The sequence below is a fragment of the Cetorhinus maximus genome, chromosome 8 (genome assembly GCF_964194155.1).
Source record: "Cetorhinus maximus chromosome 8, sCetMax3.hap1.1, whole genome shotgun sequence".
Lineage (NCBI taxonomy): Eukaryota > Metazoa > Chordata > Chondrichthyes > Lamniformes > Cetorhinidae > Cetorhinus > Cetorhinus maximus.
The window spans coordinates 130,318,983-130,342,441 of record NC_135886.1 but is presented as its reverse complement, the minus strand read 5'-3'; the positions used below and the strand labels follow the sequence as shown (position 1 = coordinate 130,342,441).

The 23,459-nt window shown below is 39.8% G+C and overlaps 2 protein-coding genes across 2 annotated transcripts in view; one reads left to right on the top strand and one right to left on the bottom strand.

The window, feature by feature from the left end:
- Positions 1–19,563, bottom strand: part of upf3b (UPF3B regulator of nonsense mediated mRNA decay) — a 35,548-nt gene extending 15,985 nt beyond the window's left edge. Inside the window, exons 1-3 of the mRNA XM_078547627.1 lie at positions 19,354–19,563; positions 17,913–18,019; positions 6,296–6,402 (exon numbers count right to left, since the gene is read on the bottom strand). Coding sequence (XP_078403753.1) covers positions 6,296–6,402; positions 17,913–18,019; positions 19,354–19,464 — 325 coding nt within the window. The 5' untranslated portion in view covers positions 19,465–19,563. The remainder of the gene's footprint in view (positions 1–6,295; positions 6,403–17,912; positions 18,020–19,353) is intronic.
- A 182-nt stretch (positions 19,564–19,745) lies between these two features.
- ndufa1 (NADH:ubiquinone oxidoreductase subunit A1) lies at positions 19,746–23,277 on the top strand. Its single transcript, XM_078547639.1, has 3 exons — positions 19,746–19,940; positions 22,857–22,946; positions 23,132–23,277. Exons 1-3 carry the CDS (start codon positions 19,839–19,841, stop codon positions 23,150–23,152), a joined length of 213 nt encoding a protein of 70 aa, XP_078403765.1. The 5' UTR covers positions 19,746–19,838; the 3' UTR covers positions 23,153–23,277.
- The last annotated feature ends 182 nt before the right edge of the window (positions 23,278–23,459 follow it).

The window sequence follows — 23,459 nt, the reverse complement described above, 5'->3', positions numbered from 1 at the left end:
GCCTCCTTATGTTCTCTTCACAACATACTTTCCTTCCTACCTTTGTGTCATCAGCAAATTTAGCAACCATACCATCGGTCCCTTCATCCAAATCATTTATATAAATTGTAAAAAAGAGTTGAGGCCCTAGCACTGATCGCTGTGGCACATCACTCATCGCATCCTACCAACCAGAAAATGACCCTTTTATGCCTACTCCGTTTCCTGTTAGCTAGCCAATCTTCTACCCCTGCCAATATGTTACCCCTTACACCATGGGCTTTTATTTTCTGCAGTAACCTTTGATGAGGGACCTTATCAAATGCCTTCTGAAATCTAAGTACAGTACATCCACCGGATCCCCTTTATCCACAGCACCTGTTACATCTTCAAAGAACTCCAATAAATTGATTAAGCATGATTTCCCTTTCACAAAACCATGTTGACTCTGCCTGATTACCTTGAATGTATTCAAATGCCCTGTTATAACATCTTTATTAATAGCTAACATTTTCTCTATGACAGATGTCAAGCTAACTGTCCTAAGTTTCCTGCTTTCTGTCTCCCTCCCTTATTGAATAAAGGAGTTCGATTATTTATTTTCCAATCTAATGGAACCTTGCACAAATCTAGGAAACTTTGGAAAATTAAAACCAACGCATCAACTATCTCACTAGCCACTTTGATGAAATCCATCAGGACCCAGGGACTTGTCAACATGCAGTTCCAACACTTTGCTGAGTAGCACTTCCCTGGTGATTGTAATTTTCTTCAGTTCCTCCTTCCCTTCCAAGTCATGACCTACAGCTATTTCTGGGATATTACTTGTATCCTTATAGTGAAGGCCGATGCAAAATACCTGTTCAATTCATCTGCCATCTACTTATTTTCTATTATTAACTCCCAAGACTCACTTCCTATAGGACCAATGCTCACTTTGTTAACTCTTTTCATTTTTAAATATCTATAGAAACTCTTACTATCTGTCTTTATATTTCTAGCTAACTTTCCCTCATACTCAAATTTTTCCCTCCTTATCAATCTTTTAGGTATTTTTCACTGATTTTTATATTCTGTCCAATCTTCTGACCTGCCACTCATCTTTGCGAAATTATTTGCTTTTTCTAAGTTTGATATTATCTTTAACTTCTTAAGTTAACCATGGATCGTGGGTCCTCCCCTTGGAATTTTTCTCTCTCGTTGGAATACATCTATTCTGTGCATTCTGAAATATCCCCTTAAATGTCCGCCAGTGCATCTCTATTGACCTATCCCTTAACCTAATTCACCAGTTCACTTTCACCAGCTCTGTTTTCATGCCCTCATAATTGCCCTTATTTAAGTTTAAGATACTAGGCTTCGACGCACTCTTCTCTCCCTCAGACTGAATGCAAAATTCAATCATATTATGATCATTGTTACCTATGGGCATGTTCACTATGAGGTCATTGATTAATCCTATCTCATTGCGCATTGCCAGGTCTAGTATAGCCTGCTCCCCAGTTGGCTCCAGAACATGCTGATCCAAGAAATTGTCCAGAAAACATTCTATGAATTTTTCATCAATGCTACCTTTGCCCATCTGATTATTCCAGTCTATATGAGATTAAAACCCCTCATGATAATCACTGTACCTTTCCGACATGCTCCCACTATTTCTTATTTGATATCCAATCCTACTATGTGATTGATGTTAGGGAGCCTATACACCACTCCCACAAGTAACTTCTTGTCTTTATCATTCCTCATCCCTACCCAAACCACTTCTGTATCCTGGTTTCCTGAACTTAGGTCATCGTTCTCTAATGTGCTGTCACCTTTAATTAACAGAACCACCCCTCCACTTTTTCCCCTAACTTCCTGTCCTTCCTAAAAGTCACATACCCTACAATATTCAGGTCCCAACCTATGCCATTCTGCAGTCATGTCTCTGTAATGGCTATTAGATCGTAATTATTAATCTCTATTTGCACCATCAGTTCATCTGTTTTGCTTTAAATGCTATGTGCATTCAGATACAGAGCCTTTTATTATTTTTGTAATCTCTAACCTCATCTATTGATTTACTCTTAGACATGTACTCTCTGTTGCTTCCTGTCACGGTCTATCATTTCCCATATTAATAGCTTCCTCTGTTCCCTTGTCTCTGCTATTTGATATACCACATCTTCCCACATTTGATCCCTTGCCCCCACTATTTAGTTTAAAACCCTCTCTACTTCCCTAGTTATGCAGTTCACAAGAACACTGGTCCCAGCATGGTACAGGTGTAGATTGTCCCAACGGTACAGCCCGCCACTTTCACCAGTACTAGTGCCAGTGTCCCACAAACTGGAACCCATTTCTCCCACAACAGTCTCTGAGCCGTGTATTCACCTCTCTAATTTTATGTACCCTATGCCAATTTGCAGGTGTCTCAGGTATTAAACAAGAGATTAAAACCTTTGAGGTGCTGCTTTTTAATTATGTGCCTAGCTCCTCATACTCTCTACTCAGAACCTCTTTCTGAGTTCTGCCTATGTTGTTGCTTAATATTTTCTGCTTAGATTCATTAGACAAACTATGCAGTCATTTTAATTATTAAGTAAGAATACATTGAAAAATTAGGGTACAGAATATATACGAACATACATACATACGAATACACAAATTAGAAGGAGTAGACCACTTGGCCCCTCAAGCCAGCTCCACCATTCAATAAGATCATGGCTGATGGCTGAACTGATTGTAGTCAACCCCACATCCCTGACTACCCCCGATAAACTTTCACCCACTTGTTAATCAAGAATCTATCTAGCTCTGCCTTAAAAACATTCAAAGAATTTGCTTCCACCGCCTCGTGAGGAAGAAAGTTCCAAAGACTCATGACCCTGTGAGAAAAAATTTCTAATTTCTGTCTTAAACGTATGACCCCTTATTTTTAAACAGTGACCCCTAGTTCTAGACTCTCCTGCAAGAGGAAACATCCTCTCCAGATCCACTCTGACAAGACCCCCTCAGGATCATAAAGGTTTCAATCAAGTCACCTCAATCTTCTAACTTTCAGTAGGTAAAGCCTAACCTATCCAACCTCATAAGACAATCTGCGCATTCCTTGTACTAGTCCAGTAACCATCTCTGAACATCATCTAACGCATTTACATCTTTCCTTAAATAAAGAGACCAATACTGTACACAATACTCCAGATGTGGCTTCACCAGTGCCCTGTACAACTGGATCATAAGCTCCCTACTTTTGTAATCAATTCCCCTCACAATAAACAATAACATTCTATTAGCTTTCCTAATTACTTGCTGTACCTGCATACTAGCCTTTTGCGATTCATGCACTAGGACCCAGATCCCTCTAAATCTCAGAGCTCTGCACTCTCAACGTTTAGATAATAAGTTTTTAAAAAATTCTTCCTGCCAAAATAGACTGTTACATATTTGCCTACATTATACTCCATTTGCCAGATACTTGCCCACTCACTTAACCTATGTCCCTTTGTAGCCTCCTTATGTCCTCTTCACAATTTAATTTCCTACTTATCCTTGTGACTTCATCAAATTTTGCAACCATACCTTTGGTCCCTTCATTCAAATCATTTGAGGCCCCAGCACTGATCCCTGTGGTACACCTATCATTACATCCTGGCAACCAGAAAAAGACCCATTTATGCCAACTCTGTTTCCTGTTAGCTAGCCAATCTTTTATCCATGCCAATCTCTTACTCCCTACACCATGAGCTTTTATTTTCCGCAATAACCTTTGATGAGGCACCTTATCAAATGCCTTCTGGAAATCTAAATACAGTACATCTACTGATTCGCCTTTATCCACAGCACATCACTCTTTCAATGAGCTCCAATAAATTAAACAGGATTTCCCTTTCACAAAACCATGCTGACTCTGCCTGATTGCCTTGAATTTTTCCAAATGCCCTGCTATAACATCTTTAATAATAGCTTCTAACATTTTCCCTGGCCTGTAGTTTGTTGCTTTCTGTCTCTCTCCCTTTTTGAATAAAGGAGTTACATTTGCTATTTTCCAATCGAATGGAACCTTCTCTGAATCTAGGGAATTCTGGCCCTAACAATTTGCCCAATACCATTTCCCTGTGTTCCTTCCTCACTTCCATTCCTTGATTTACAGCCACTTCTGGGATGTTATTTGTATGATTTATAGTGAAGACCGATGCAAAATACCTGTTCAATTCACCTGCCACCTCTTTATTTTCCATTATTAATTCCACAGACACACCTTCTATAGAACCAACGCTCACTTTGTTAACTCTTTTCTTATTTAAGTATCTATAGAAACTCATACTATCCATAATTTCTCCCTCTTTATTAATCTTTTTGTCATTCTTTGCTGTTCTTTACATTCTGTCCAATCTTCTACCTACCACCCTTCTTTGTGCAATTATATGTTTTTTCTTTAAGTTTGATACTGTCTTTAACTTTTTTAGCTAACCATGGATGGTGGGTCCTCCCTTTGGAATTTTTCTTTCTCATTGGAATCTATTTACTCTGTGTTTTCTGAAATATCTGCCAGTGTCGCTATTGACCTATCCCTTAAACTCAATGCACCAGTTCACTTTAGCTAGCCCCCCTTTCATGCCCTCATGTTTACCCTTAAGTTTAAAACACTAGTTTTCAACACATTCTTCTCTCCCTCAACTGAATATAAAATTCAATCATATATGATCACTGCTATTTAGGGGGTGCCTTCACTATGAGGTTATCAATTAATCCTATTGCGTTGCACAATACCAGGTCTAATATAGCCTGCTCTCTGGTTGGTTCCAGAATGTGTTTTGTTCTAAGAAACTATTCCGAAAACATTCTATAAACTCCTCACCTACACTACCTTTGCCCATCTGATTTTTCCAGTCTATATGTAGATTAAAATTCCCCATGATTATCGCTGTACCTTTCTCACAAGCCCCCATTATCTCTTCCTTTATACTCTATCCCACCACGTAGTTACACCACTCCCACAAGCGGGTTCTTGTTTTTATCATTTCTCATCTAAACCCAAACCGCTTCTACATCCTGGTTTCATGAACTTAGCTCATCCCCCTTTAATGTGCTAATACCATCATTAATTAACAGAGCCATCCCTCCCCATTTCCTAACTCCCTGTCCTTCCCAAATCTCATGTACTCTTCAATATTCAGGTCCCAATCTATGTCATCCGGTAGCCATGTCTCTGTAATGGCTATCAGATCGTAGTTATTTATTTCTATTTGAGCTATCAGTTCATCTGTTTTGTTTCGAAAGCTACATGCGTTTAGATACAGAGCTTTTAGTTTTGTCCTTTTATTGTTTTTAAGCATTTAGCCTTATCTGTTGATTTACTCTTAGATTTGTACTCTCTGTTCCTTCCTGTCATGTTGTTTATCATATCCCCTATCATATCGCGCCTGCTTGTTACTGTTTTACTGAGTGAAGTTATACTCACTAACATTTGTACCACAGGAATCAAGTTCCTTTCAGATGTGCTATAAATCCAGTTATAGAGTGCTAACAGTAAAATATCATCTGTGCTATCAAATAGTACTTAAAGGGTTCCTTTTAAAAATTAAATCAACTATTTGAGTCCATCAGGATAAATGTCAAGTTGGTGTGCAACTTCATTCTCTGCTGTGTTCCACATATACTGATGGAAGTAAAGTAAAAGCAACATAAAGAAGCTGGGCTGATCAATACACATTACTGAAAAATAATCAAACAGTTTTATTTAACATTTTTTCACAACAGTTGCTCACAACTGCAAAAACCAGAGCATCAATCTTTTTAATAAAACGTATCTTGACTCTTTAGGGCAAAGATGGAAAGAGAAACTTTTCATTGTAATAGGATCCTTTAAAAGCACATTAAATATGATCACATCAGTACTCATTACTACATAATTATTAGATAAACATCTATTAGATACTACAGGGAAAAATTTCAACAATATTCCTTTAAGCAATAAAAATACTAAAAAGGAATCATCATTCAACATTCCCTCTCCACCTGTTTTGTTTGATTTAAATTTGAAAAGTTTGCTTCATACTGAGAAATACTAATAATGTTTCTGTACCTAATGTAAAGCTTCTGAGAATGGGCTTCTAATTTAGTTTCTTTCCACATCCCCATCATTGTTCGAAAGTTGATTTTTTTTTTGGCAAAAAGGTAATACCCAGAACAGATAGATACACAAAAGTCCTTACAATACATTTTTGAAAATGCACATTTGAAGGCAAAGGACTTAATAGATCCCAAATGAGGAAAGCAAACAAGAAGGAGTCAGCATGCTTATTAATGTACACAGTTAAAAACATCCTACCTTTGCTGTCAATGAAAACATAGCCATCAAACTGATCCCTGAAGAGGACAATGTCGTCTTGGTTTTTAAAGTTGATGTACGCTCTAGAAAATATGTGGGGAAATAAACTGTGGAAAAATAAGAGATTTTAGATAAGAATTAAACTGAAAAATGCAATTAACTTCCATTATTTTGCAGGAATGCTACACATTATAAAATTTGCAATCATTAGTTATAGTTACAGTAACATAAACAACAGAAAATTCCCTCATTAAAGCCAGATCAAGTTCAATAGAAGAATATAATAGAAGCATACAAGAAATAGGAACACGAGTAGACCATGTGGCCCAGAAGAAATTTCTTAGTCACAGTCCTAAATGTTCAACCCCTTATCCTGAGACTGTGCCCCAGAGTTCTAATTTCCCCAGCCAAAGGAAAGAAACTCTCAATGTATACCCTGTCAAGGCCCTTCAGAATCTTATAAACTTCAATGAGATCACCTCTCATTCTTCTAAACGCCAGAGAATATAGGCCCAATTTACTCAGCCTCTCATCATATAGGACAATCCTCTCAGCCCAAGGACCAACCTTCGCTGTTCCGGCTCCAATGCAAGCATGTCCTTTCTAAGATATGAAGTCAGTATTCCAACTGTGATCTTACCAAAGCCCTACACAATTTTAGCAAGACTTCTTTACTCTTGTACTGTACTTCAATCCCATGGTAATAAAGGCGAACGTGCTATTTGTCTTCCCAACTGCTTGCTGTACCTGAATTCCAACTTTGAGTTCCTTGTACGAGCACACCCAAGTCTCTTGGAACATCAACATTTACAAAGTTTCACACCTTTTACAAAATATTCTGCTTTTCTATTCTTATAACCAAAGTGAATAATCTCAACTTCCCCATATTATACTCAATCTACCATCTTGGTGCCCACTCACTTAATCTGCATATATTTCTTTGCAGCCTCGGTGTCCTCCTCACAACTTACATTTCCACCTAGCTTTGTATCATTAGCAAGTGAGATACATTACTCTCTCTTTGCCCAAGTCATTAATATAGACTGGATATAGCTGAGGCTCCAGCACTGATCCTTTCAGTACTCCACTTGTCACAGCCTGTCAACTTGAGAATGCCCCATTTATACCTATTCTTTGATTCCTGTCCGTTAACTAATCCTCTATCTACGCTAATATATTACTCCTGACGCCATGAGCCCTTACCTTGCCTATTGAGCTTGTGTGTGGTACCTTATCAAATGCCTTTTGGAAATCCAGGTATAAAACATCTACCGGCTCCCCTTTATCTACCCCAGTGGCTATATTCCCAAAAACCTCTAATAAATTTGTCAAACAGAATTTCCCTTTCATAAAACCATGTTGACTTGTTCTAATCATACTATGATTTTCTGTTAAGACTTCCTTAATAATAGATTCCCGATGACTGATATCAGGCTAATTGGCCTGTGGTTCTGTTTTCTCTCTCCCTCCTTTTTTGAATAGGAGTGTCACATTTGCTAATTTCCAATGTCCTGGGGATAGGGAATTTTGAAAAATTGTAGCAGCAGAAATAGTGATACTCTGGCTCTCTCTTTCAGAATGTTACGATGTGGGTCGTTAGGTCCTTGGGACTTGTCACATTTTAGCCCCTTATGGTCCTCCAGTATTTTTTTCTCTGCTGATATTAATTTCCTTCATTTCATCACTCTTTTTTGCATCTAGTTTACCCTCTACTTCTGGCATGCACCTTGTGTCTTCTACTGTGAAGACAAACATAAAATATCTGTTCAATATTTCTGCCATTTCCTCACTCCCTATAATAATTTCTCCTGTCTCTGCTTCTCAGGGACCAACATTTACTTTAGCTACTCTCTTCATTGTTATATATTTGTAAAGGTTTTTACAATCTACTTTTATATTTCTGGCTTTCATATTCTTATTTTCCTCTTTTATTAATTTTTGGTGACCTTCTGTTGGTTTCTAAAACACTCACAATCCTTAGACTTGCTACTATTCTTTGCAATCTTAAAAGCCGCTTCTTTTAATCTAATACTATCTTTAACTTCCTGAGTAAGCCACTATTGGATCTTTCTTCCTGAATTTTTGTTTTCCAATAAAATGTATATGTTGAACATTTTGACTTGTTTTTTTAAATGTTTTGCACTGTTTATTCATGGCTATATCTTTTAGTCTATTTACTCAATTAACCGTAGCCAGTTCTCCCTCATACTCATGAAACTGGCTTTAAGGTTATGATTATATTTGTGATTGGAGTATTTCACTTTCAAATTTGACAGAATTCAATTGTATATGATGACTAGTTCCCAGTGGATCTTTTACTATGAGATTACTAATTAATCCTGCCTCAGTTACACAATATTAGATCTAAAATAGCTTTATCCATACTTGTTTCCATAAGGTATTGCCCAGGAAACGGTCGTGAAAACATTTTACAAACTGATTTGCTAGACCATCCTTGCCAATTTGATTGGTCAAATCTATAAGAAGATTAAAATCCCTCACAATTATTATTTTGCCCTTGTTACATGCTCCGAAAATTTCTTGTTTAATGCTCTGTCCAACAGTATAACTACTGTTAGGGACCTATAAACTACTCCCACCAGCATTGACTCTTGCTATTCCTAATCTCCAACCATACTGATTCTACTTTAGGATCTGATTCAAGATCGGTTCTCACTAATGTCCTTACATCATTCTTTATTATCAGGGCTACCATTCCTCCTTTACCATTCCGTCTGCCTTTTTGAAATATTGTGTACCCTGGATTATTTATTTCCTTGTCATCATGTAACCATGTCTCTGTAATGCGATTAGATCTAAACCATTTGCCTCTATTTGTGCCACTAGTTCATCTATCTTTATCTGAATGCTTGAAGCATCCACGTTATGGGCTTTTAATTTCATTGTTTTACTACTACTGTTACAATTCCAGCTGATGTTACTACTGGACAAGTCAGATCCCAGAGTGAAACCCGGCTTGATAGGAACTGTTTTTTTTTAGAAACCGTGGAGGTAAGCTTCTGGACAAATTCACAGGATGCTGATGAACTTTTAACACAAAGAATAAAACATTTATGAAACAAGAACAATGAACTGTGTCACTGTTAGGAAATAGGGATAGTTTAAGTAAGTTATATTGGTATTTGTAGGATTTAGGAATGAGTTTTAGCTTTAAAGTTTAAGTATTTCTGTGTCTGTGTTAAAAAAAGGTCAAATGGAGTTTTAGTTTCACTTTATAAGGGTGCTTGCATTTCTAATAAGTTTTTTATAACTGTTGCAGCTAAGTTAAACAAACCAGGCTAGGAGAATTGAACTACTGCCTAGCAACAGGGGATCAGAGAGGCAGGTGCCTCCCACAGACACACACACACACACACACACACACACACACACACACACACAGAAGAAGAGAAACAATAATTTTGATTTGGGAGCTATGGAATTCAGTTTTTTTTTGGGTAAGTTGGTGTCAGGAGAGACTGGAGCAAAGGGGACAGATAGTCCCAAGCTAAGGAAAAGCCCAAAAATCCAGGGGAGTGGAAGAGGCAAAAATCCAAAGACAACCTTCTAGTCAAAGGGAGGACAGGAACCTGGAAAAGCTCCTGTAAAGTGAAGTTTAAGAGTGAGGGGCAGAGAGAAAGGCTCCAAGCTTCGGATTTAAAGGGACAAAAGCTGCTGAAAGCAGATTTAAAGCGAGGCCAGTTTGCAAGAGGCAAGAAAGTCCAAAGAGATGGCTGAAGGTCTATAACTCTTTGCTACGGGCATATGAAACAGTGGTGTACTGTTGACAGTGGAGTTGGTGAGAGAGAGTGAGTGTGTGGAAGACAGTTTGAATGCATGTGGTGACCTAGGGAAGAGGAACATCAGAAGGAGAATTCAAAACCCTGGAGGTGAACCCTTGTGGAAGGCACCTGTGAGAAAGCGTAGGTTTTGGAGAAGATTCCAAAGAGAGTTCTTGGAGAGTGGAGATTGGAAACCCTCAAGTAAAAGACAAAATTTAGTGAGACTGGTTGGACCACAGTGTGGCAAGCGTCTGGTGGGGGAGTTGAGTAGAAATCCATAACATCTGGTTGAGGTGACATCTGTCACTTGGTTTCAGGGTGTGGTGTGTCTGACCACAGGTTGCTATAGGTTTACATGGACTGTGTATTTACTATGGATAATAGAGTGTAAGATAGCTTTTGTAACTGGAGTTCTTACAAATCTGTACATATCTGTAAATGTATAGTTGTCGGTGAAGGAGTATTGTAATATAGTTAATCTTTTCTTGTTGAATAAAATGTTTTTTTTGTTAAAAAAAGTTCATCAGCTGACTCCTGTGCCTCTGTTCAATAGCCACTCTCCACGTATCTAAACAAACAAATAAAAGTTAGGATCTATCAACTTGGGTTCCACCCTGGGATCAGGCTTGTCCAGTGGTAACCTCAGCTGGGGATTGTAACAATTACACCAGACAAAAAAGGTTGGAAAGATCTCAATACAAACACAAGAAAATAATTTAAATATTCCGGATTCCTTCATCCCAGCTATGTTTTTTACAGGTACATACAAATTCAGAAAAATAAAACAATTTACCATATACTCTAATATTCAGGGTAAGTATCCAGTACAGATGAACCAAATGGTGAATTTTAGTCAAATACACCACATCCAAAGTAAATGACAGATGTGACCAAGGCAGATTCTATGGTTTCTCAACAATTCACCCAGATGCTTGTCATACTGTGAGCCAACTGATCTCATTGAAACTCTGCCTGTCTTTCTCATGAGGGCTTCCAATCTCTACATTTGAAGAACTCGCCTGGGAATTATCTCCCGCACGTCGCTCTCACTTGGATGGCTTCAACCAGGATTCACCTCCAGGGTTTCAATCTCATCTTCTGAGATTCTTTTTTCCTGGATCGCCATGTACACTCAAGCTTCACCTTTCAAGCACAATTTCAAATCTTTGGTTGTGCCAAGCAAAACACCCCTGCTCCAAAAGGGTACCTTTGCCCTTACACGGCACTGAGTCACCAACCTTCGGCTGCCCTCTTGGATCGTCAAGGTTTCTCTCGGGAGCACTTCGCTTCAAGTCTGCTCCTTGCAGCTCTCTCTCTTCAATTGAGCCTTTTGCTCTGCTCTTTTTTCTCAAATGTACTTAACAGGATCTGTTTCTGATCTCTGTCCTTGTCCCTTACCTGGAACCTTCTTCTGGGACTTGCATCTGCCCCACTCCCTGGTTTGGGTTCTTCTTCTTTGTTTGGGACTTTCTCCCTGTCCCTGTTCCTGTGTCCTGCTCTCTGGGGCACCTTCTCTGCAACGGTGCTAGAGGTCACCTGACCCGCAATTTCATGCTGTTTCACTTTTCTTTGGCACATATGAACAGGGCCGGTTCCTGACTGACGAACGTAAAAATGGATGAACTACACATGCGCGGCCCTTTCCCGGCCAATGCACGCGCAGAAGTTCCGAGGCCTGCTGGGAACTGTAGCTCTCAAACTCTGATTTTAACTTAAGCTTTTTCTCTGTTTTTTGTTTCATCACTGCCCCTTTCTTGAAAGAAAGCTTCACCACAGTGAAGTTTCTTTACAATAGCTTTATACTTTCTTTACAAGACTTTAGCATCATAATTTTCTAACAAATAGCTTATTACGTTCTATACAAATAAACTTTTCCTTTCATTTCACAACTACAACTACAACTGTATTATGCAATTGCAAAGGTTTAACCAAAACACAAATCAATACATGTAATAAGAACGATTAACTGAATTTTAACCTCAGAATTATCATAACTCAATGCTTGCGTTTATCCCACACCCTTTCTTTAAACTCCGAATAGAGCACCAACAATTGGACATAATCTTTAAGGTCTACCAAAGGTAGTGAAGATACATTAAAGTTTTCTTTAGCAACATATTGACCAGCTTGTATTTCTATTTTGTACTACAGTTTCAACCTTGCTGGTGAGACTGCAAACCAATACACTGGTGGTCTTCCCCTCTTCAAATAAGGCTGTCTGTAAGTCATATATGTATGTCAGCATAGTGGTATTGTCACTGGACTAGTAATCCAGAGACCCGGGGTAACGCTCTGGGGACCCGGGTTCAAATCCCACGGAGGAGATGGTGGAATTAAAAGCCTAATGATGACCATGAAACCATTGCCGATTGTTGGTTCACTAATGTCCTTTAGGGAATGAAATCTGCTGTCCTTACCTGGTGTGGCCTACAGCAATGTGGATGACTCTTAAATGCCCTCTGAACAAAGGCAATTAGGGATGGGTAATTAATGCTGGCCTAACCAACAATGCCCACATCCCATGAATGAGTTTTTAAAAATTGTGAGATACAAATGTCTTTTGTCTAGGTTTCTCAACTTTAATACAGAAGAACATGGGATTTTTCTTACTCTTCTCCTCTGGGAACATGGGCCCTTTATATTTGCAACAGACACCATGTAAGTCTGATCAGCAACCAACTTCAAAATTATCTTCCTCACTCATTTCTTCCATAATAGGCCAGGCCATAACAGATTTTCTCTTTTCATCGTTTCAATCAACACCAGATGAATAAACCTGCGCCAAGGGACTTTCCCTCTCTTCACTCAAGTCATTGTATAGTTTATCCTCGAGATGTTCCACAGTATTTTGCACATACTCATGTTCTTCCCATTGACATTTAAAAAATTGAACTTTTACTTCTGCTTCTTTCACAATTTTATCCAAGTATTTGTTTACTCTCTTCTTTTCCAATTCTTTCCCAAGCTTGTTAATCTTTTCATTTAGCTCAGCAACCACTCTGGTGATTTCAGTTGTCTTTGTTTCAGAGTCATTTGTCAAACCCTTAAACAACATTCACAACTTTGCATGGATATTCCAGTACATTTCAGAATCTTTCTTCCATGGTTATTGACTGCTCTTTAGACTCCTTCAATTCACTCATTAGGTCCTCAATCTGTCTCTGAAAACTCTCCCTATCGGCTTTTAAATTCAGGACCTGGTATTCCAAACCATACATCTCATTCTTTTGGTTCTCCAAATCATATCGGAGATCAAGAATCTCATTGCTTTCTTCATGACGAAGTTCTAACAGTTCATCAGTCTTAGCTTTTAATTCTGCATTCAACCAACTGTTCTGATTCACCAGCAATTCCTTTTCCTATTCAAGATATCTTTCATGATACTTCATAGAGACTTCTGATGCTTGAAGTTCATCAAGTTTTAATTGAAGAATCTACCTTTGTGACATTTGCTTCTACCAGTCTATCATTTAGACATTTCAAGTCCTCATTCAAGCGTTCCACTTCCTGTGACTGATGCTCAATTGTTCTCATCAATTCTCATTTTTCATTAGCAAACTCATCCTTTGTGCATGAAAGTTGCTTCGCTACATTGATCAGGTTATCCTTCAATTGCTTATCAGCAATAAGCTTCTTGTTTTTGGCCACAGTAATCTTTTGGAAAGATCAGCATGATCAAACACCTTCTACAATACAGTCGTCGCCATGTTACCGTCTCCGCTAATCAAAACATTACCCAGAATAAAATCTACCATTTCAATAGGCATCAAGGTACAATTGCCACTGTAACAATTCCAGTTACAAAGTCACTTCATAAATTGACTTCACATAAAGAAACGGGTTTATAAGCTCCCATGACTATCTCCTTTAATACCCTTTCCTTCTTCAAACCGTCTGGGAACACAAATTGTGTCAACAGCCACCATCAATGACTGATCTGCCCCAGTGCCTCTCAAAATTTTAATTTGTTTACTTATTTTGTTGGAGGAATAAGGGAGCGCTCCTCCCTTTGAGACAAAACATCCAGAACCTCCAGTACCATGACACTCTCTAGCAGTAGAAAAAGAAGAATTCTCTGGACTATCCTGAGCTACGTCCCCCTTCCTAGTTGGTTCTGAGGGAACACGTTTGACCTGTACCACTGCTACAGTTTTAAAACCCATTTCCTTTCCTGGTGTAGCCTTTTCTGAGGATTCCTTAAGCATTCCTACTACTGCCACCGGTTTACCGTTCAGCTTCCAACAATGGGCTTCGAGATGCTCTGTCTTATGGCAATAAGAGCATACCGATTTATTTTCACCCCTTTTATTCTCTACACTATCCTTTTTCTTGACTGGACATCTTCTGCCTTCTCCACAAAGCTAGACTCTTTCTTCTTCCTCCAGTTTCCCTGTTGATTCCCATATGACTATTTCCTCACATGTACCTGCCAGAATTCAACTGGGATCTGTGAATTCTTAAAGAAACAGGTACGTGGAGGTACTGGTCATAGGAACAGGATTTGCTGTCAAGTCTATTAGATTTGTTGGAACACAAAAATGGCTTTGACTTTTGCTAAGATTTTTTTCTGCGAGTGTAAGAGCTAACAGTGGATCATTTGAAATCCTTGACTAAGGTTAAACTGAGAGCGATAGTGGGTAAATTGAATGTCGAAATAGAGCAGGGTAAGGATAATATGATTGAAGAAATTAACCCACCATTTAGAATTAAAAAGAGAGAAGCCTGAAATTGACGTGACACTTAGCTAAGATTCCATTCCAAATGAAGTAGCTTGAGGTAGGAAGAGATAGAGAAAAGCAGAAGCTTGACCTGGCAAAAGAGGAGGAAAAAAAATGGAAAAATGGAAAGCTTGAGCTTGAGTTTCAAAGAGGGAAAGAAATTAAACATGACTTGGCTAGAGAAAAGCTTAGAATAAAGGAAAGAGGAGGAGAGATAGTAGTTCAGAAGATGATTCTGATTCCACTGAGGATTTTGATGTAACTAAAAATTTTTGTTTAGTGCCTAAGTTTGCAGAGGATGGAGTTAAAAGATGTTTCTCCTTATTTGAAATTGCTTGTATGGAGATCTTTCCAACCTTGCTGTCTGGCTTAATATAGTTCTTAATATTAGCTCTTACACTTGCAGAAAAAAATCTTAACAAAAGTCAAAGCCATTTTTGTGTTCCAACAAATCTAATAGACTTGACAGCAAATCCTGTTCCTATGACCAGTGCCTCCACGTACCCGTTTCTTTAAGAATTCACAGATCCCAGTTAAATTCAAGGATTTTTAATCCCACAAGAGCCCCCACTTTGTTACAGTCCCTCAGTGGAGGTTACTACTGGACGAGTCAGATCCCAGAGTGAAACCTGGCTTGATAGATTCTAACTTTTTTTTAGAAACCGTGGAGGCAAGTTACTGAACAAATTCACAGGAGTCTGCTGGTGAACTTTTAACACAAAGAATAAAACATTTATGAAACAAGAAAAATGAACTATATTACGCCAGACAACAAGGTTGGAAAGATCTCAATACAAACACATGAAAATCATTCAAATATTCAGGATTCCTTCACCCCAGCTATATCTTTACAGGTAAATTCAGAAAGATAAAACAATTTACCATTTGATTAAGGGTAAATATGCTGTACATGTGAACCAACTGGCAAACTTTGGTTAGGCAAACCACACTCCAAAGTAAATGACAGATGCGACCAAAGCAGATTCTGTAGATTTCTCAACAATCCATCCAGATGCTTGTCACACCGTGAACCAGTTTCACTGAAACTGTCTGTCTTTCTCACTAGGGTTTCCAATCTCTACATTTGAAGAACTCGGCTGGGAATTCTTTCCCACATACTGCTCTCACTCGGAGAGCTTCAAACAGGGTTCATCTCCAGGGTTTCAATCTCACCTTCTGAGATTCTTTTGCTCTGTCTTGCCACGTACACACAAAGCTTTCCAGCACGATTTCAGATCTTATGCCATGCCAGGCAGAACACCAATGCTCCAAAAGTGTACCTTTGCCCCTGTGGCCCGCAGCATGAAATCACTAAGCAGTGGCTGTCCTCTCGGATCTTCTCATCGTTTTCTCAAGCCCACTTCACTTTAAGTCTGCTCCTCGCAGCTCTCGCTATTTAATTCAGACCCTATTACTCTGCTCCTTTTTCTCAACTTTATTTAACAGAATCTGTTTCTGATCTCTGTCCTTGTGCCTTACCTGTGACCTTCTTCTGGGACCTGTTTCCACCCCCACTCCCTGTTCCGGGATCTTCTTTGTTTGGTACCACCTCCCTGTCCCCCTCCCAGTGACCTGCTCCCTGGGGCGACATCTCTGCAATGGCGCTCCTCTTCAGGTCACATGACTTGCAGTTTCACGTTTCTTTTTTTTCTGCGCATGTGTGCAGGGCCGGTTCCCAGCTGAAGGATGTAAAAAATGGATGGACTGCGCATGTGTATGACACTTTCTCAGCCTGTGCACATGCAGAAGTCCCAAGACCTCCAGGGAAATGTAGTTCCCGAACTCTGATTTAAACTTAAGCTTTTTCTTCCTTTTTTTTGTTTCACCACGCTACTCCCTGCATGGACCTTACTCACTGATGTATAATCACCATTAAACACTCTGTCCCTTCCTGTCCCACTCCTGTTTGTTTTTACCAGCATTGCTACAACATTCTGTTACCTCGACTTTTCTCCTTGGATTTCTAAATCTCCCTTCATCCTAACCCTCCTCCACTCTTTTAGTTACATATTTATTGTGGTTCAGAAATTGAACTCAGACCCAACATAACAGACACAAACCGAAACATAATTTTAGGGTTAAGGTCAAAAGGCTGAAATTTATTGTTCGAATTGCTGTGCAAGAGTTAAAACAAAGGGTGAAAAACACTACAGTTGAAATTTCCCTAACAGGTCAGCCAAGCTCCGTGAAATAAGAAACACTTAAAAAAATTGCACTTGTGAGCATTCTCTCTTATTTTGTAAAGATTAAATCCAGAAATGGCTGCTCACAAATCAGGTTCTTTATGGTCAAAGTTTTTGCAGTTCAGAGCAGTATTGCAAACAAACAGTGTAGAAGTGCTGCCCACTGGGAGTGTTAAAATAAGTGTCGTTCTCAGTCAGTTCTGAAGAAAGCTCCTTGACCTGAAACATTAACTCTGTTGCTCAGAAGCTGCCAGACCCGCTGAGTAATTCCAACACCTTCTGTTTTTATTTAAGATTTCCAGCAGCCGCATTATTTTGCTTTTGGTTTAGTGCCCAAGCTGAGCTGGTATGCAAGATATACTCAGTCTGCCTGGAGGTAACTTTGTGCATGTGCGTTGTCACACATATGCAAAGCCATGTTCTTCAGGACTACTTCTTAATGTTAGAATGGGTGGGAGCAGCCTCATATTATATGGTCTTATTAAACAACATTGCAAGGTTCAACTATACACCGCTTCACACAGTGCCAAGTACAGGTTGTACAAGACAGCAACCTGAGGTCTTCTATGTTCCACGGGCAGACTGGGATCTGACTTCAGAGTTGTGTTGCCAGTTTTATCAGATGTGTATTCAAAACTGTTCTGCAGCCATCAGACTTATAATCAACATGATCAGAAAATGGTTTCAGTATATACGTGCAAATTAAAGTCTAGTATCTTTTAGTGGGGTTCTAAGTTTTCGCTAACTGATGGCACTATGCATATTGCACCACAACATTAGTACTTGACCAATACCACAGGAGGTTGAGGCCATCAGCACAAGTAAGAGTTTAAAGGAAACAAAGGGCAACTGGCTTTGAATTTTAAGGTAATTTGATAATGTGGCCCTTATGATTGAAAAAGTTTGATACAATTCTGTTACAATAACTACTTACCTTGAATTGGTAGAAAAAAATTCAAAGTAATCATGCTCAGGCAATGGGGCAAGTTGCTCTTCTAGCTGCTCTTTTGTCAGACTGGGAGGCAAACGACGGATCACCACCTAATGGGTAAAGGCAGTTAAAATATCTATCAGCTGCTTCTTTTAAAAATATTTACAATGTTAATGTTAGAACAATTTTTAAAATAGCTTTAAGTTTAGGAACAGATTGCTCTGATTAGGCATCCAATGAACCACTTCCTCTATGAACATCCAAACTACAGAAGCACAACAGCAAACAATGCAATTATTGCAGCTTTGTAACAAAAAAAGTGATGAGTGCTGAAAAGAGACATGCTGTCAAAGCTTTTCATCTTGCACTCATCAGCACAAACAAAAGAAGCTCAATTTCAAAAAATCACAACAATTTATACTACAGGAGAAAAGGGCGCTGATTGATTCGCAAGTTGAGTCTGACTGGCTGAGGTACTGTCATGGAGAAAGCAACAGGGAACTATAGGCTTTCCAATCTTCTGGGAAATTCAAAAAAGGCACAAAGCTGGAACATATTCCTTTTGTTTGCAGAGAACAGGTACTTGTGTGCCAACCTTTCAGCGACCTTTTCTCCTATGGTATAAATTGCTGTTGATCTTAAAGTTGGCATTCTTGTGTTCGTCCTGATGAGTGCAAGACAAAAAGCTTCGACAATACGTCTCTCTTTTCAGCAATATCCAAGTTCTGTATGACCAAGCAAATGCGATGAGCCTACTGTAGTGAGCAGATAGTAAGCAAACTATTGTTGAAGAAACACCCTAATGACACAAATGTCTACGATTAAAGAGGCTATCTTAGCATCAGGATCATTTAAGCATCATAAATATTTCCTTAAAAATTGCTTTTAGTTGAAACAGCAAATGCTGATACCATCAATAAAACTGAGGAAGGCAAATCTGATATAAAAACAAAATGCTGCAAATGCTGGAAACCAGAACTGATAAAGGGTCATCCACCTGAAACCTTAGGTTTGTTTCTCTCCACAGATGCTGCCCGACCTGCCGAGTATTTCCAGCATTTCGTGCTTTTATTTGAGGCAAATCTGAAGCAGTTGGAGAGCTGACTTAAACTCCAGCATGACTCAGCCGTATAGTAATTCCGTTCTTTCAGGCTCTTATTATTGTTGTTGTTGTCACAAAAAAGTGCATTTTTCACATGAATCACTTACAACAATGAAAATAAGCATTCATTAGAATTATGTGCATAGGTAAACAAATAATGAGAAACCAGGAACTTCCAGAAAATAGCCCAACTGCCTTGTTGTTGCATATTTACACTGACAGGTTTAATTTACAAAGCTGAACGTGAATTATTAACAAGAGCATGTTATGATAAACGCCAGCCATTTAGGCAGACGTTGCTTCCTGAACTTAATCCTGCCTCAGGCCTGTTGCTCCACAAACCTTGGTCAAGATCTCTTTCTTCTCCTTCTTCTCAGGTCTCTCTGCCCTCTCCTCCAATTTAACCTCCACCTTCTTCTCCCTGGGTTTGGTATTCTCCTTGTCTTCCTTCATATTTAATGACGCACCCTCCAGTGTACAAGCCTCCACTCTTACTCGCTCGCTCGCTCCCAACTTCAGATCAGCCTGGCCCTTTGCTCCCTGTCACGTCACTCAAACGCGCCTCCTTTCCTGATTGGTGGGTGGAGGCGGGGGGGCGGGGGAGCGGGGGGGGGGGTCATCTCTGGCAAGTTACCGCGAGATTTGAAGCGGCCCCGGCTCCCCTACTCACTCCGGGCCGGTTCTCGCGAGGTTTTGCGGCGAGAGAGTGTGTGTGAGGGAAGGGGTCAGGGGGTCAACGGTTGCTAAGAGTGGGCGGGGCAGTTTCTGCGCATGCTCGGTGCGCCCCGAGAAGGTCAGTCGGTTGGTGGGACGGGAAGAGATCAAGGATGTGGTTCGAGATCTTGCCGGGTCTCTGCATTATGGCTGGCTGCCTGACGGTGCCCGGACTCGCTACCATCTACCTTCACAAGTGGATGAACGGCGGCAAGGTAACCCCGGCCGGTTCAGCTGCATTTATGTAGCGCGTTTCCTAGGGTTGCCAACCCTCCAGGATTGGCCTGGAGTCTCCAGGAATTGAAGATCAATCCCCAGGACTCTGCTGTGTGCAATCCTGGAGAAAAGTCGTCGGGACTTGAAAAAAGATTTTTTTTTTCACTTTCTTTGAGCATTTCTCTTTACCAGATATAAAAAAATATTGAAAATGTGGGGCCTGGGGCGAGGGTGGTGGTGAAGAAATGGCTGATAGCCAGGCATCATCAGGCTGCCTGAGTCTTTTTGCTTTCCAGTCGGTGTAGGAAGGCAGAACGTCACAAGGATATATGTGTTGGCTGAATAATGGCTTTAGCATGGGGGCAAGTCATGTGTTGAAACCTCCAGGAATACATTTAACCAGCTCTGAAGAAGGGTCATACGGACTCGAAACGTTAACCCAGTCTTTCTCTTCACAGATGCTGTTAGACCTGCTGAGCTTTTCCAGCGTTTTCTGTTTTTGTTTCAGATTTCCAGCATCTGCAGTATTTTGCTTTTATACATTTAATCACAGTTGGCAAACCTCCTTTCACCACCTCAGGGCCTCCTAGAGTCTTCACAGCTGATCAGATCCCCACAAATAAACTGTGCAATGTTGGTTGAACAACAGCTTGTATCTGTATAGCTCCTTTAATATCTCAAGTCTCTTCGGCAGAGCATTATTGAGGGATAAATAATGGCCCAGGGCACCAGGGGAGACCAAACTCCACCCCACCCACTCCTAGCCTTCCAGATGCTGTCTCGGGATCTTTCATATGCACCCGAGAGGGCAGGTGCTGCCTTGGTTTAACACCTCACCCTAAAGTCGATGCCTTCAGCAGTGCAGCACACTCTTGGTGCTGCCATTACTGAGACACAACTGACACAGTTGCCTCAGTCCCTGTGGAAAATAAGCTAGGATTCAAGTTTGTGACAGTTATCCCCATGACATCAGTTAGAAGTGCCTCTGTCTGGGCATCAATTGAAGAGAACCATCTAGAAGACACAAGTCAGGATGATGGACTACTCCTCAGTTACTTGGATGACTGCAGCTCCAACAACACTTAGGAAGCTCAGCACCATTTGGGACAAAGCATCCCACTTGATTGGCACCTCATTGGCCACCGTAAACATTCACTGACTTCACAACTGATGCACAGTAGCAGCAGTGTGTACTCCCTACAAGATGCACTGTAGCAACCTGCCAAGGTTCCTTTGACAGTACCTTCCAAACTTGGGACCTCTACAAACTGGAAGGACAAGGGCATCTGCAAGTTCCCCTCCAAGCAATACACCAACCTGACTTGGAATTGCATTGTGGTCCCTCTACTGTCATTGAGTGAAAATTCCTGGACCCCTCCAACCATTGTGGGTGTACATTCAAGAACCACCACATTCTCAAGGGCAATTAGGGATGGGCACCAAATGCTGGCCTTGCCAGCAGCGCTGACATCCCATGACTGAATATAAAAAACCTTGTAATTTTCACCTCCTCTTAGAATCCTGTGGGGCAAGAAACATGTCTGAAGTTCTGCTATTTTTAAAGGGAATTATGAGATGGATGTGGAGATGTTCTTTATCCAGAATCTAGAAAAGATTCTAAGGGCACAATTAAAACAAAAGGCAAATATAACTTGAGCAGTAACTACATAACAATTATACTCGACTGAAGTGAATTAGTTCCCTTTTGAAACTTTCAAAAAGGAATTTTCACAGATTTCTAATTGAACAGAGGCAACAGAATTACAAGCTGGGTCATTCTTCATTTCTACATTCTTATGTTGTAGTCAGTGTTTCCTCAAAGCTGCAGGGCTGCGCTGGTTTCCGTGCACAAGTCTGCCCCTTTACGTTATGGTGCAAAAAAATTTAAAGGAACCACACTCTTAAACAAATTGGCTGTGCATTCCAAAAAAAGAGGGTATGTTGATTATAGTCCAACCTCCTAATGGAAAGGAGTAAAATTGGATGCATGTCAAAAACATTAGGAATTGATGCCTCAGATCACCTGACCATGTTCTTGTCATGCATCCAACCATGTTAAGTATTAAAACCTGTTTAAAAGCCACAGATGGAATAGAATCCGCAGAGTTGGGTTAATGAAGTGCTCCATCAATGGTACTCTTGACTGCTGGAGCTATATGAGAAACCTTGGTTGACATATTCATTGATTTTTCATAGACACACAGACACACACATTTACCCTTTCCACTCTGGGAATGCACCATGCTTCAGCTTAATGGAACAGCTGAGATTGAGAACTCTCCACTTGAGCAATCACACGCTTGAGAAGTATAAACTTACTGTAGTACGTTAAGTGCAACGTCTATGTCCTAATATCTCCATATGTGGCTTGGGGTCAAATTGTGTCTGGTGCTCATGTGAAGGGCCTTAGGATGTTTGACTACATTAAGGGCGCTGTATAAATGCAAGTTGTACACAGTTCTCAGCTAGAATAGAGAAAGAAAACTTCAGATTCCCTTTACAATTGATAATCTAATGGTTTGTTGTGAATTTATATGATGTATCTAACAGCAAAGTAACTTTCCAAATTTAAATATATCCCTAATCCTGTAGCCTTTTAAAATTCTGGCAGTTAAGAAGTTTCCTTTGATGGGATTGCATTATTCGACTGTCTCGTGAGTTAAGGATAATGTGAGGAATGGGGCTGAAATTCACTCAATCAGTGGAAGAGTCCATTCGAAACCACTGGAGTAATACAGCTCTTGGCAATAAGATTAAAGGTGTACATTTAGGCTTGTCAGTATTTAAAAAATAATCCTTGGTACTTATTAAATCAAGGGTTTACTTTCAGCATAAACAATGTAGAATAAAGAACTACTACTACCTGCTTTTCAAAAAAACATCCTGATAACATGTTAATGATTGTTTATGTTTAGGAAAAGCGCATTGCTCGTTTACCGTATCATTGGACCCTGCTGGATCGAGACAGAAGAGTGTCTGGTTGCAAAACCTATTACAAATCAAGGGTAAATTCTTGAGCCTAAGTTCAGAAGTTGCTTGTTTTGACCACAGTTGGCTGCACTTTTTATTGCTAAAAAATAAAAGGTTTTTAAAAAACGGTGCCAAGTCAATTAAGATTTAAAATAGTCTTTGTTTTATTGGGCGTAATTATGGAAAACTTATGCTCTACTTAACTCTTCTGTTTTAACAGGGATTAGAAAACATCGACTGATGGGCTTTTCACCTCAAACTACGGGACCCATGAACCTGCAAGAGAATGGTCGCCAAAACCTGAACTTTAATCTTGGTTTCATGAAGTAATTTAGAATAAAATTGAAAATAAAAATGTGAACTAGTTATGTAGGGTGCCTCTTATTGAGGATGAGTTCTTGGAGGGAGGGAATGGATCATCTACAAGCAAAAAAAAAGTGGGTGGATTGGAACAATGAAAGTGCTGGTATGGGAGACTGCTATATTCAGTTAAGCAGATTTCTATATTTCACCTTTCAGTTACAGACCTTGTCAATTTGCATTCGCTT

What these genes read in the sequence shown, in the direction of transcription:
- ndufa1 (XM_078547639.1), top strand. Translation starts at nt 19,839, where the DNA reads ATGTGGTTCGAGATCTTGCCGGGTCTCTGCATTATGGCTGGCTGCCTG. An exon ending in AGTGGATGAACGGCGGCAAG is followed by an intron (nt 19,941 to 22,856) that starts GTAACCCCGGCC and finishes GTTTATGTTTAG; the next exon opens with GAAAAGCGCATTGCTCGTTT. An exon ending in AAACCTATTACAAATCAAGG is followed by an intron (nt 22,947 to 23,131) that starts GTAAATTCTTGA and finishes CTGTTTTAACAG; the next exon opens with GGATTAGAAAACATCGACTG.